We start from the raw sequence: 15,498 nt of genomic DNA, 5'->3' as shown, positions 1-15,498 counted from the left end.
GCTCCACAATTTCATGATTATCAGTTTAAACTTTTTATTCTTGGAAAGTGCTTGCTTAAAATTTTGGCTTCCTTTTATGTTATCATTATACCAAAGCACTATTTAAATTTTAATCAACTGTTACCTGATGGCTAAATATTATTATTTTAGTTTTTCTGTAACCTTCCAAGGCATTACTAGAAAATGTATATATAAGAATGCAAGGTTGTTTTCTTTTTCTTTGAGGGAGGGAGAAGAGTGACTTTTTAAGATTCCTTTTTGCTAGCTTTCCCTCTCCCTGGTCCTCTCTTCCCCAAGTCAGATCTGACAACAAAATGTTAAGTCAAAAAGACCACCTGATTCCTTTTTATTAGGTTATTTTTGTACCTGCCCTGCCTCCAAGCCTTGCTCTTTTTTGAGAGGGAGATAAGTCACTGCCTTAAGAGAGGCAAAACACCTAAAATGATTTCTATTTAAAACAGATTTCTATCCAAACTGGAAGCCTGCTAATGAAAGAAATGGTTAAGGTACTCATTAAGAAATTATAGGAAAAAAATCCATACAGATTCCCTTTCATTTCCCCAAATGGAAAGGTTGTTACTCATTTGATCAGTGTCAAACAAGAGATTATAATTAATATATAATTAAAACGATACTACAGGGCTTCCCTGGTGGCGCAGTAGTTGAGAGTCCGCCTGCCGATGCAGGGGACATGGGTTTGTGCTCCGGTCCGGGAAGATCCCACATGCCGCGGAGCGGCTGGGCCCGTGAGCCATGGCCGCTGAGCCTGTGCTCCGCAACGGGAGAGGCCCGTGTACCGCAAACAAACAAACAAAAAACTATACTACATATACCTCAGACATACCATACAACAAGAGGCACAAAAACAACTTAGAGACACTGAAAATGTACCCACAGTCTGGGAATTTGGTAAATTTAATTAAGTCCATCTTCAAAAAATACTACTTCACCTGATTAAGCTTGACAATTGCTCTGCTGATTACATATACACACACACACACAAGAATAGTTTTAAAATACAAAAAACAGAAGATATTTCCTTGTAGGAAATATAGTAAAGAGGTTTTATAACTTAACGGTCTTTAAACCGTAAGATACACGATCACTAACAGAAAACAAAAAGGTAACTTTAGGCTTCTAAGTTTTGAAGTTATATGTTTCAGAGGAATTATTTTTTCTCAATATTACTAATAAACATGAAAAGAAAAATAGAAAAGAAAAATTATATATGAAGCAAAAATCCTTACTTCACAAGTGTTGTAATCTTCAGAATCCAACAGGCTACAGAGTTTTGGTAAGAGGTCAGGCCAATTCTGCAATTCTCCCTTGGAGGCTATAGTTGTAATCAAAATACCTTGAAAGAAAACACACCCCTTTAGGAAATCTGCCTGCATTATGTTAGATACTGCCTTGTGAACCACCACAAGCCAATGTGAGTGCTCACGTTTGCACGTGCGCGCACACACACACACACACACACACACACACACATACAGTTTAAATGTTCCAAATCAGTGTACGACTTGCAAACCATGTCAACAGTAACATTCACCACGGATCACTGTATCACCACAGTACATCTGTGGAAACTCCAACATAAATCAGATCCATTTCTAATCCTGCTTGCCAACACTTCACCCTCTTTGTATTTTTTTTTCCCTCTTTGTATTTTTAACAAGTACCTGTACAAAAGACTACAACCTGCTCTTCTCCAACAATAGGTCTACTAATTAAAATTACCCCTATTTTATAAAAATTATATACAAAAGAGTAGAAAGAAATACACCAAAATGTTATTAGCAGCACTTATCACTGGGTGATGAGTATGAGTCTGTTAGATCAAATAAAAACACATAAAAGAGGTAAGAACAGCTCTCTGACTTAACCTAGGATCAAAGCCATGACTCAAGGCAGGGAGAGAAAAAGTAGATGAGCCATTAGCCCAGAACATTCCAAGGATGAATCACTGGCAAAGTGATCTTGGATCATGGAGGCTACTGGCACAGGCTGATTGATCATGTCACTCTGACTGGATTATTTCAACTGTGCTATGTGGCTTAGCTGTAATAGCTAAGGATCATGCAAATACAGAAATATGTATGTAACACAAAAATTTTGTGTATTTTCTCTGCCTTAGTAAATTTAGTATTAGTAACATAATGTAATATGCCTGGTGATTACAGATCTTTTAGCACCTTAATTAAGAGTATAAACAGTAGGCAAATAATATGTAATTCAAAATACTCTGTATTTTTTACTCTGTAAAAAAAATTTAAAAGAAGAGAAAAAGTTCTCTCTTCATAGTTATTTTGAGAATACAGTGAGATAGGCACACAAAATGCCAGGCATATAGTAAATACTCAATAATTATTATTGAACAGCAAATTCTACTGTCTGTGTATATAAATTCTCTTTAAGTTTTCCATTGTTAGTTTTGAGAAGGTTGCTCCCAATGGTAAAGAGTTAAAAAATGTAAAGAGTAAAGTTGTTAGCCAAGATTTACTCTCCACTAAAAAAATTAAATTACATGGTAAGGGTCTTAAAATGATAGCATTTTTAAGATATAACCCGTACAATTAAGTGGCCTTCTGGTAAGATCAAAAAGCAGCGAGACTAATAGATCTGTTCCTTCTTGCCATGTATTCTTTCCTGAAGTTAAAACATGAAAGAATTGAGGGAAAGAGAAATTTCTGGATCTGCCTAAAGGAAACCAAACATGTCTTAAAACAAGCAATAATAAAAATTAAACACAAACTAAAACTTGGTACTAAGAGTCTGCTGACATTCATGACTTCTGCTGAGAGAATATTAAAGAATGTTGACAGACTGACAAATTCAAATTAATTTGGCCCCATATAATCTCATCCACTCTCAAAAAATATTCTAATGCCAACGCAGTTGCAAAAAGTGAAAAATTGTAATTCTCAGTGTTTCAACAAAGATGGGAGTGAAAACTGATGTGCTTGGCAATACCTATTAAAATTTTAAATGTTTAAAAAACACACTCTGACCCAGTAATACCACTTCTACGAATGAATTCTATAGAAACTTTCTCACCTGTGTATGAAATACATAAAAGGATGTTCACTGAAATAATAAAATTACAAACCATACATTCTTTAACAAGGAGAAACAATTTTACACCTCTCTAATGGATTACCAGTCACTGAAATGTGGTCCTTCCCAATACACTTCCTTGGCAAGATTTACCATATGTACTGTTAAGATTAAAAAAATTTTAAGAAGACTGGTATACACTGGTACACCATCCATTTTACCACTGTCAAGAGTCTGGTAGAAAATCAGGAGTATATGAGGGTCCATGAGAATAACCTAGGGAGACCCTTTCCTCAAATTATAAATGCCCTCTACATATCCTATTTAAAAATCAGCGTTGGGCTTCCCTGGTGGCGCAGTGGTTGAGAGTCCGCCTGCCGATGTAGGGGACACGGGTTCGTGCCCCAGTCCGGGAAGATCCCACATGCCGCGGAGCAGCTGGGCCCGTGAGCCATGGCTGATGGGCCTGCGCGTCCGGAGCCTGTGCTCCACAACGGGAGAGGCCACAACAGTGAGAGGCCCGCGTACCGCAAAAACAAAACAAAACAAAACAAAAAAAATCAGCGTTAATAATGGCAATATTTAATATTTGGAGGGAAGTTACAGAGCCTCTGCTTTGTGAATAAGAGATGAACTGGGGACTTTTCAAACCTACCATGAGACAAAATATACAAAGGCAGAGAACTTTTAATGAAAATGATTGGAGGTTCTTAACTGAATTCCATTTAACCAACCTGCCAGAGGAACAGAAGCTTTCCAGGTCCTTGTGAAACATAGCTGCTGAAACCCCATGGCATATGGAATCTACCCATTGGTGGGCTATTGTGCAGTACATGTCTATTTCCACTTCTACCAGATGATGTGTGTGCTTACCCACAGTCAGTTGTATTGGCTCCCAAACCTACTTATTCCAGTTACTATGAACTAAGCATTTTAACAGTCTTTCATAAAATGGTAGAAAGTTGTTCTTTCACTAAAAACAAGTTGAACACTGAAAAAGACTCAAAAATTACTGTAATTAGGTACAGACAAGGCAAATATGAATTAAAAACAAGGGGGGGATATAGTGAAAATCTAAGGTCCTGCACGGAAGATGTTTTACAAAGAAGTTTTTCTTCACATGTAAAAGAAAGTGAAACTGGAAATTATACCCCATGTATGACACAAGGAAGACATAATTAAGGAACCCACAGAAAAAAACAGTAGTCCTAGATGAATATCACTTGTTAATGCCCCACTGTAACCAACTTTGATTAAGCAACTACTAGTGAACCTGGTCTCACTGGATTAAGAGAGCTTTTAGTAACATTATTTCAAAAGCAGCAATGAAAAATTTTCCCCATCACAATTCAACATGAAATGGATGATAAAAATTCCAATGGAAATGGTCTGCCGCATCAGAAACCAACCCAGTTAAAAACACGATAAGCAAAATTGTGACAGATTACTTACCTACAGTAGCTCTAATCAAAGGAGAGGAGTCACCGATATTGTTTAAACATTCACTCTTAATAAAGTCTGTTACACCATTTGGGAAGTTCTGAAAGTGTGCTTTCACATTATTCTTCAAAATTAGACCACTCAAAGATCTTGTGGGTTCATCTGTAACAAAGTAACAACAGCACTGAGTTTTAAAGTAGTTTTCATTTCAAAATATACCAAGAACGGTAACTTTAAAAATGTATTCAGAAACTGATTGTAACATTTCATTAATTTGCTATAACCAGGAAAAAAAATACCATAAATGATTATCCAAGGATTAGCTCCATGATTTATAGTTCAGGGTTTCTCAACCTTGGCACTATTGACATTTTGGGCCAGGTAATTCTTTGTTGAGGAGTGCTGTCCTGTGCACTGTAAGATGTTTAGCAGTATCACTGGCCGTAGGTGCCAGTATTACCTCTCCAAGTTGTGACAACCAAAAATGTTTCCAGATAATGTCAAATGTCTCATTGGGCAGCGGACACACACACACACACACACACACACACACACACAAAACTGCACCTGGTTGAGAACCACTGATTTAATTTAAGTTAATTTAGTTTATATATGGCCAATGTACTCAAGCTTTATTGGTACCTGATATAAACATCAAATTACAGATCTGAAAGTATTAGTCACTAAAGATATCCTATTAAAAAATTAAGTGGACAAAGAACATATGGGATCACCTTCACATACAAATAACTGCCGTTCATTTATATCATGTCTTTCACTTGCCTCTGAGCTAAAAAAAAAAGGGGGGGTGGGGAGTAAAACAGTATTTAAATTTCCAGAAGTTTTTAAAAAATACAATCTACGTAAAAGAAGTTTAATCCGTAGATAGTACTAACAAATTTTCCAAGAACCAATTTAATATTAGAATATAACCAATGCTTTAACAATTGGCCTCATCACCAACAATATTAGCAACAGTTAACATTTTCTGAATGTTTATTAGGTACTAAACACTGCTAAGTGTTTCCAAGTAGTTTGCATTTAATCCTCACAACCTCATGAGACAGCAGTTGTTATCTCCACTGCACAATCAAGGAAACTGAGGCCTTTGCCAAAGTCACACAAGGCTACGAAGTGGGGAAGCCAAAACATCAACCTTAGGAGCCTGGCTCCAGAGCCTACACTTGATGCATGGTACAGGATCACCCTCCTCAAAGGGCTGGAAGACATGAACAGCTGGTGTATTGAACACAATATGCTGTTTCAGCACTACTGTTTTACATGCTTTATTAAAAAATAAAACCACCCAAGCTTGTTCTAGTTAGTAGTATGCTCTCAAAGTCTGATTGGCATTGAAATGTTCAGGGGTACAGGACAGGAGGAGGCAAAAAGATAGTGTTTCCTTGCATATAAACCCCATTCAAGCCATCACAGCAATAGAGCCTACGAGCTCTTTATGCCACCCTCTAAAAATTTCTTCCTGGTTTCAATTACCATCATTCAATCAGTAACTTATAATGAAACAAAAACACTTCTAAATTCTCTTGAAAGTTTAAAACTTCCATAAAATAAATGAATAGATTTATTTAACTTTATAAATTTAACTTCCTCGAGCAATAAGCTTTTCTTAAGCCAGCCATTAATAATTCAGTCATGTAATTTTTAATGGCATGTGTATTTGTTTATAAGAAATACACTATATCATTTTTACAATTAAGATTACAAGATGAAGTTTCAAAAAAATCAAGAGGTGTGGGCTTCCCTGGTGGCGCAGTGGCTGAGAGTCCTCCTGCCGATGCAGGGGACGCGGGTTTGTGCCCCGGTCCGGGAAGATCCCACATGCCGCGGAGCGGCTGGGTCCGTGAGCCATGGCCGCTGAGCCTGCGCGTCCGGAGCCTGTGCTCCACAACGGGAGAGGCCACAACAGTGAGAGGCCCGCGTACCGCAAAAAAAAAAAAAAAAAAAAAAAAAAAAAAAAAAATCACTAAGTGAAATGATTTAAAATTAAAAACATAAAACATTTTATATCAAAATACTTATTTTAATTAAAAATATCCCCAGTCCCAAATTCATTTAGAAGAGCCCAAAATTAACCACGTCCTCTTTTTAAAAAGACTACTTTACTAGGTCTCAATTCTCATCTGTAAAGTGAGGGAAGTAGATGAGCTAATCTCTGAGGTCTCTCCACATCTAAAATTTTACTCCATGATTTAGTGTAAACAAATTCACATGAGGAATGGCAAAAAGGTCCCTAAATAAATAAGCATTTTCATTTCAAGAATTTACTTACGTTCCTTCTCTAATATGGATGGCCACAATGCTAATTTTTTTAAATAGAAAACTAGATATAGCAAACTTGTGTCCCAAATAAATGAATAAACACAGGAAGAAATACTAAGTATTACATAAAATCCTTTCCAACATTTTGTGGTTTTGTAATTAATAGGTCTTTTGGGAGGCAGTTACACACCCAACCTCTCCTGCTATTTGAATTGTAAGTTTGTCTGCTTTTAAAAATACTTGATGTACCTCATAGCCCAAGAAAGTTTTAAGAAAGAGTATAATATTATACCAATCTTAATATTTGGAATTCAGGATGAAGACATGACAGAATAGATGACTTGGTGAAAACAAACTTAAATTTTTCAAGTTAAACAACATAGTTTAGAAAAATTCATTTACTAAATCTTTTAAGTCCTTATAGAATTATCTGATTACAACTACGATGTGGGAAAAATAAAATTTCTATATTAAGAAATAACACATCATATTAACGTATATTTATCAAACTAGGAATATTAATTGCTGAATGTAAAGATATGTTGAAGGACTTTCTAGTTTCTTAAAATTTAAAAATTTAAAGTTTCTCTTACATGCCTCAATCACAAATTAAAATCCCTAAAATTAACTAGAAAATTTGAAAATAATTCAAAATAAATCATTATACTGTGCATGAATTATTAAAATCTGAATAAACACAAGATTAGTGAGATTTTAAGGCCGTTAATCCACTCGCTAGTGCTTGGAGTTGAAACCTTATGGACGGTCTGATAGGCTAACACAGGCATTTTGTAGCTGAAAAAAGCAAGAGAGGTGAAATGAGTGTCAGAGTCTAAGACTTATTTCTCAGCTCCAAGTGTAGTAGTTTTTACTAATTGCACTATGGCTTCTGAAAGGGTATAGTGCTTTCATTTAGAGGCCAGTCAGTTGCTCAAAAAATACTTGAGTGCTTCTGGGTGTCTGACAATGTTCCAGGAAGGGAATACTCAAATAACTCTACGAAGAACACCTGTCACTACAATGTAAGCGCCACGAGGGCAGATTCTCATTTATTTTGTTCACTTTTATTGCCCCTGAGCGAGCAAACTGCCTGGCAGAGAAGAGGTGCTCAATAAATACTTGTAAAATGAATAAAGTCGAGATGGACACACTACTTGTATTAGAAACAATCAAATGATCGTGTCATTTAAAAATCAGATGATCATGTCATTTAAAAATCAGGCTGTTATAGAGGTAATTTAAAACTGTTGTAGAATAGTTAATGAAAAAGTTTCATGTATACTGTTACAAGGTTTAAAAAAGTTACAGGAGTCTATAAATAGAACTATCCTTTTTCTGGTTAAAATTTAAAACAGTACATAGCCATATAAAGGAGTATAGAATTAAGAGATTAACAATTGTCTCTGAGTGATGGGATTACACATGACTTTTCATTTTGGTTATATGAACTTTTAATCATACAAATATGATCACACATACAGTCAGTTATTTAGCAAATCCTGCATTCAATCTGTGTATTAAAAGAAATCAGTCTCTATGACATTCATGTAAAAGGACTGAAGCAAAACACCAAAACACCAAAGTAGACTTTACAACATTCTTTTCATTTGCAAAGAATGAGTGAATTTATTACAAAAACACTCAATTAACAACTGAATGCTCATTAAGCATCCAAATGCTTAGAGTGATAGTAACTCTTTCATTCCACATGTTTAAAGCAAGTGGGTTACTACAAAGTGAAATCCTTTGAAATAAGTAACCCTTCGAATATTTTAACACATCTCAAAGACAAAATCTGAAGTGTAAGAAACTTTTTAGTTACCACACAAACCCTACTTACCTTCAGATTTTAATTTTGTAAGAACAAAAATCAGGTAGTTGTTAAAGTCTGGATATTGATTGAGTTGTTCCAGTTTCTAGAACAAACAGTAGTTAAGGAAACTTCTCAGTGTAATCTAAGGAAGGAATTAGGCAGTTTTAACCTAAAATCAAGAACCTCTTTTGTTATTTTTAGCCTTGCATTTTTTCCAGTAAGAACAAAAGTTATCTTATTAAAACCATCAATATGCTATTCAAGAACACACCAATGGTCGTGTTAAACCTCTTGTGCGCTTTATGGCTGAAATATTAATATTTTACATCAATTATATTCAAGACAACATAAGCCAAGCTCCACCTTCAGCAAGGCGCATATCATATGAAAAACATTTTCAAAACAATTTCTTTGATTTATCTGAACTTAAAAAAAAACCCTAATCAGAAAGGTATTTATAAAATAATGACAAAAATGAAAAGCATCTCAAAGAAAGAAAAACAAGTCTCTTAAAGATCACTTAGGGAAATTAACTTTATAAAATCGCCTTTTAACTTAAAGTACTTTTATTAGACTCATTTGTTCTTTAGAATTCAAAAAGTTAAGATAAAATGCTATTTATGTGCAAGTCTACACATCAAACCTTATAACAGTCAGCGTTATAAAATTGCCACACTGCAACAGTTCTGCAGTTCTGCCCCCCCACCCCCCAACAAGACCTAACGTTTCCAGTGACACCAACGTGCAGGTATTTCATTCTGTTGGCAGGCAACAATGACATAATGCTCTACTATGTCTTTCTTCATGCCCTCTAATCCCTAACATGCTTTTTAATAACACCTCTAATTGTGTTTTATTAGACAGAATTTTCTCAATAGACCTAAATCTTTAAATTAAATCCACGATACACACTCTAGGAACACCATATTAGCTACTTATTATACACTAGAATACTCTCAGTGTTCAGTGCTCAGAACATAAATTAACTATCAAAATACATTTCTCTAGAAAAATTCCAAGGTGTACTTTCTTTGACCAAAAAACCCTAGTGATTTATTTCTTTAGTGAACAGCCAAGATTAACAGCATGCTGATAAGCTAATAATCTTTTATAAATATTTCCTGATAAGGTTCACTTTCTTAGGACTTGAGCTATCTATCCATAATAGTATAACGGTCTTTCTGGAAGTGCTCAAGCCTATACAAAAACAATAATTACATTCCCTCCAAAGGAGACATAAAAGAACAAGGTCGTTATTAGGCACTCTGAAAATATAAAGCAGTGAGTATTTTTAAAATACTATTAACCTTTATCTACTGAAATTTAATTTGTTCCTTATGCAGAGGGCATACTATGCTCCAGGCACACAGAATAAACCGTAAATTTGATTCCTAGCGCACGCATAGTACTGAGCATATAAAAAGTACTTAATAAATATGTACTAAAACAAAAAATTATGACATACAGTGCTGTACAAGAAATTACAATGCAGTTTTGGGATTGGCTAACTTAAGAAATTAACTGTCACATAGCACCTACAATTCATCAACTATCAACTTTTATCATTTCTACAGCTATGACAACACAAATTAAGACTGAGCCACAACAATGTTTCAAATACAAGCTCCAATACACCCCAAAACGACTATTCTTCCCTCAGTACTAGCAGTATACAAGCGAAATGGCTTAAAAAAAAAAACAAACAAACCAAGTAGACCTAAATCATTAACACCTCCATTTTAAAATAAGCAGTATTAATTAACCAAAAGGCTAGACACTTACCTACTGAAAAGTTTTAAGTTACAGCAATGTAGTACTTCTTTGAGAAACTTATTTACCAGAACTTCTCAAGTAACTGTATTTAACTTAACGTTTATAGTGTTTTAAATTTAAATACGTCCAAACTACGCCAAAGAGCTTACTTACCAAATGCCATACTAAGCAATCTTCCGTTTATTAACAATAAAAATTAAGAGTTGTTTTTTTTTTTGCAAACAGCAGACTTAAGTTTCCTAAACAATTAACTTCGTCTTAAAATAAGAGATAAAACGGTTATTTCTGATCGGGTGAATTTGTTTCCCTTATTGGATGCAGCAAGAGCTCTCCATTTGACCACAGTTTAGGGCACTACAGAAAGCACACAGTAGAGGTTTTGCTTCTTCTCTTAAGCCTTTCTGCCTCTAAATCCGTAGTAAAAGGACCAGCAAACTCGGTAAAGACTTGGTAATTGAGCAGACCGTCTTGAGCCAAAGATTTAAAAAGAAAATCTCACTTGGGAGGCAGGGAGCTCGCAACAGGTGTTGGCACGAACAGACCCGGGGTGAGGCCCGAGACCCCTCACTTCATGGTTTCCAGCCCTTCCGGGCAAGGGCCTGGCAGAAACCCCAGGCCCAACACCCAGGCGGTTCAAACCCCGCGCCAGCTCCACCCCACTCAGGCCGCCGATCTCCGCCGCGCATACAGCGCTCTGCCCGCCGCCCCCTCCGCGCATTGTGTGGGCCGGGGCGTCGGTCGGGGGTCAGCGCCGGCACCCGTCTGCTCCGCTCTCCACCCCCGTCAGCCGGTCAGCAGCGGGCGGGGACGTGACGGGCGGCCGACTCACATGTCGCGATTGCGGGCGGCGGCCAGCAGCCCCCAGCCTCCCGCGGGCCGGAAGCCGGCGGGCGCTGCGGCGCTCCGAACCGGAGGCACGAGGGCCGCGTGCGCGAGGCGGCGGGCAGGGGCGGCGGCGGGCGGGCCTCTCCTCACGGGCTGGCGGACGGAGGGCGGAGGGATCCGGGGAGCGGGAGGAGGGGGAGGGGCGGCGGGAGCCACCCGGCCGCCGAGAGCGGGCCCCGCGCAGGGCAAGCTGCGCGGGCGGCGGCGAGGCCTCAGAAAGGATACTTGTTGCACGGTTCTCTGGATGGTGGTGTCGGGGGACTGGGACTCCTTCAGCAGCTGCAGGATTTGCTGAAGCCCTTGCTCGTCAGGTTTCCACTCATACTCCATCTTGGTTTGCTGCAAATAAAGCCAGACACAGGAAGAGACGGAGCAAATGTTACTCCCCGTGCATAGGCCCGAGGGTTTCCCGCGCCAAGCACCCCCCTCCTCCCCGCAGAACGACCCTTGCGCTCCCCGGACGCCTCGGACCTGCCTGGGGCGCCCCGAAAGAAGTCTCGGACGGTGAAACACGGGGAAACTGATCCTAGCAGCTCGGCCGCCAATGTCTGCTGCTGCTGCCGCCGCGGCCGCCGAGCGCAAGGAGCCGACCAGACTGAGTCACCGCGAATTTGCAATCTGGCCCCTAGATCCGCTCACGGGAGCCCCCTGGGTCCTAGTGCCACGCAGTTTTCTCCAACCCAACTCTAGTTCCATCCAGATTATTACTGATTTAAGGGCTAATCAAAAATCAAGTCCTTATCAAAATCCCTGCGAAACACCTGAAGAGATCTGATTTTGGGTTTCAGTCATTTTAAGTTAACATGGTTAGTAATTAAGAATGACTGTAATAAGGAAAAAAGCCTGATAATTCCCCCGACAGCTGAACAATACTTGAGAAGAAATAAAAATGTTTACATTTCAGTTTGATATATAAAGCACTAAATACTAATATTTAGTCTAAAACATTAAAGATGCATTGCAATCACAACCCACACTTCGATAAACACTACATGTTGCATTTACATTTGCATAATTTGACCGAAAAAATGCATCCTTTCATAAACTTCAACTTTTGAACTCTTTATTAAGAGTTCTTTATTATAAACTCTTTATTAGTTTATTTCAGGTGAAATAAACTCCACCTGAAATAACTGCATTTCACAACTAATGACTTTGGGCTGAAGAAATACAAGAAAAATAACGCAATTTTACAACTGGATAGTGTTGAATTCTATTAACGTGTTTTCACATACATTTTCTCATTTTATTATCACTCCGACCGGAGGAAGCATTATTTGCCCCCATGTGGCAACTATGGAGCAAAAAGATCAGAGGAAATTACAACAGTTAATTAGTTAAGATTGGGAGGACAATATAGGTTTCTTAAACTACCATGAGTTGCATCTGCTACAATCAATGGAAACTATCATATCAATGAGTTTCTTTAAAACTAAATGCTTAAATAGAAACAAAACTTAAGTATCAGGCATGAATTACTGTAAAAATCAAACTGAATTTTCTGAAGGAGAAGATGTTTTCATATGGATCTACTACTACTTGATGGTTTGACAGCTGAATTTAGTCCCTTCCTAGCAGGGGTTAAAAAAAATTACCTGACCTTACAGTACCTCTCTAGTTAGCAGTGTTTTTCTGTTTTTAAAAAACCTTTTCCTCTCTCCTTCTTCACCTTTATTTTCTGCTTAATATCCTGTAATCTGGCTTTGCTCACTGAATTCTACCAACTTCCTAAATGATCCAACACCCAAACAAAACCCCCCAAAACAAAAATGATATCTGGACATAATATCTATTAATAATATTGTAGTGTTTTTATTCCAGTCTCCATTCTGTGTGTTTATATGTTTTATAATAATGGGATTGTCTTGTTTCTTGGCCAATTCCATATATCATTAAATATTAAAAGTATTTTTAAAAGAATTATTCCATTGTATTGACATGCCATAATTTTAATAAACTTTCAATTGATATAATATATACAATAACCTGTACAAATCATAAGCATACAAGTAGATGGATTTTTATAAAGTGAATACCTGTGTGACCAACATCCACATCAAGATAAAGATCATTACCAGTACCAAGGTTTCTCTTGTACCCATTCTCGGTCATCAACCCATGCCATAATCCCTATTATAATTTCTATCACTATAGACCTCTCCCCTTTCCCTCTTGACTTTTTTACTTCAGAAACTTCAAAAAAACTTTACAAAAATAATATTACAACAAATCAAACAACATGGTTGTACAAAATAGTTAATTCAATTTCATCACTAAGCTTACCTCCCTGACAGAATCAGTTTTAACAGTTTGATATGAATCCTTCTACACCTTTCTCTATTCTCAAACATACACATAGCTCTGGTTTGTTTTTTAGGATCATGCCACATACTACACTCTTATTAACTAAAAACTTTAAAACACATAATATCGCATGGCCATCATTCCAGGCCACTACATATAGATTTAACTTTTCACTTTTTAATAGTTGCACATTGGTCTTTAGAATGGATAGAACATAACTTGTTCAACTATTTCCTGATTGGCTTCCAGGTTTCTTCTACTTTTTTGTGACTACAAACAACAAGGCAAAACACATTCTTGTACTAATGTCCCCCTACCCAGTAATGGCAACCCAGTGCGATTATTAGGCCAAAAGTATGTGTATTTAAAAATTTCTAATAGTTATTACCAGGTTACTTTCCAAAAACAGTTGCAATCCACACTCACCAATAATATGTTTCCCATATATCCACCAGCACGTTCTTTTAATTTTGGTTAATCTAATGGGTGAATATTTTAAATTTCTCCTGTTCCTGGACGGGGGAGGGAGTGGGTGAAAAGGGGGTGAGGAACCTTAAAGTCTGAGCCTTAGTTATGAGTTGAGCTGCTACCATGCATATCCCACCTGTTGAGGTGACAACTGGATACCTACTTAACTCCTTAGCTGCCTTTCTGAAAAAGAAACTAATGCCAGGGGCCAAGAGCAGCCAAGTCCAAAAGATACCTTCATCATACCTATCCTGAGGATGGCTGCCCCATATCATTACCATGCTTCCTTCTTTATCCCTGCATCAAATAAACAGAAGTCTTTTTCTTTTTGAATAGCTTAGTATTAAGAACATTTAATGTGATCAGCCTGTGATGATGAGATAGGAAGAACTGAGATAAACTGTTCCCTCACACCTTACTCAAGTTATCTGGAACAAAAGGCTCTCAAAAATATTTGATTGTTGGGCTTCCCTGGTGGCACAGTGGTTAAGAACCTGCCTGCCAATGCAGGGGACACGGGTTCGAGCCCTGCTCTGGGAAGATCCCACATGCCGCGGAGCAACTAAGCCCGTGAGCCACAACTACTGAGCCTGCGCATCTAGAGCCTGTGCTCCACAACAAGAGAAGCCACGACAATGAGAAGCCCGCGCACTGCGATGAAGAGTAGCCCCCGCTCGCCGCAACTAGAGAAAGCCTGTGCACAGAACCGAAGACCCAACACAGCCAAAAATAAATAAATAAATAAATTTATAAAAAAAAAAAAGAAAAATATTTGATTGTTAATTGCTTGATAAGAGATCTCAGGCCACTTTGAACTTCTATACCAAATTTTTAAATTGTGGTAAAATATACATAATATAAAATTTAGCATTTTAACCATTTAAAGTGTACAGTTCAGTGGCATTAAGTACATTTTCATTGTTATACAACCATTGCCACCTCTATCTCCAGAACTTACCGCATTTTAATAGCCATTAAAATTAGGAAGAATCTTATCCTAGGGTAGCCAGAGATATCCCAGGGTTATTTACATAATGTCTGAAGTACTTCAAGCTAACCAAGCACACCAGAATTATGAGGTAGAAATCGTTTACTTAAACAGTAAACTACATCTATATTAATTAGAATATCAAGATTAATATTAAATTTTCTTAAAATAGTTACTATTCTTTTCGTACATTGAAGACTCAGAAATGTTTCAGAAAAGGGAAACAGCGCTTCAAATTTTTCTCTTTTAGAGTACACAAATCATGCTGATTGGCCCATGACATTCAATGGTAAGTCCCCGCTCCCCCACAAAAGGCATTTCAATAAGCCAAGACAGTTATTTGAACTATCTGTACAGAAGCTGGCACCAGAATAAAAAGCTTGCAAGAGGTAAGTTACTGTAAGATAACATCTTGGCCTTCAGAAGACTAAACTTACTCTAGTCCTAAACTGTTAAGAACTTGAATTTACATTAAAAATTTGAATTTACT

General features: G+C 37.5%; 1 protein-coding gene across 1 annotated transcript in view; it reads right to left on the bottom strand.

Moving 5' to 3' along the window:
* The window catches only part of TNPO1 (transportin 1), an 89,703-nt gene that overhangs the window by 43,725 nt on the left and 30,480 nt on the right, over positions 1 to 15,498 (bottom strand). Inside the window, exons 2-5 of the mRNA XM_079918619.1 lie at positions 11,474 to 11,587; positions 8,618 to 8,693; positions 4,510 to 4,659; positions 1,248 to 1,354 (exon numbers count right to left, since the gene is read on the bottom strand). Coding sequence (XP_079774745.1) covers positions 1,248 to 1,354; positions 4,510 to 4,659; positions 8,618 to 8,693; positions 11,474 to 11,587 — 447 coding nt within the window. The remainder of the gene's footprint in view (positions 1 to 1,247; positions 1,355 to 4,509; positions 4,660 to 8,617; positions 8,694 to 11,473; positions 11,588 to 15,498) is intronic.

This window comes from Stenella coeruleoalba, assembly GCF_951394435.1.
Source record: "Stenella coeruleoalba genome assembly, chromosome: 3".
Lineage (NCBI taxonomy): Eukaryota > Metazoa > Chordata > Mammalia > Artiodactyla > Delphinidae > Stenella > Stenella coeruleoalba.
The sequence above is the reverse complement of the archived record's forward strand: the minus strand, read 5'-3'. Positions and strand labels throughout refer to the sequence as shown.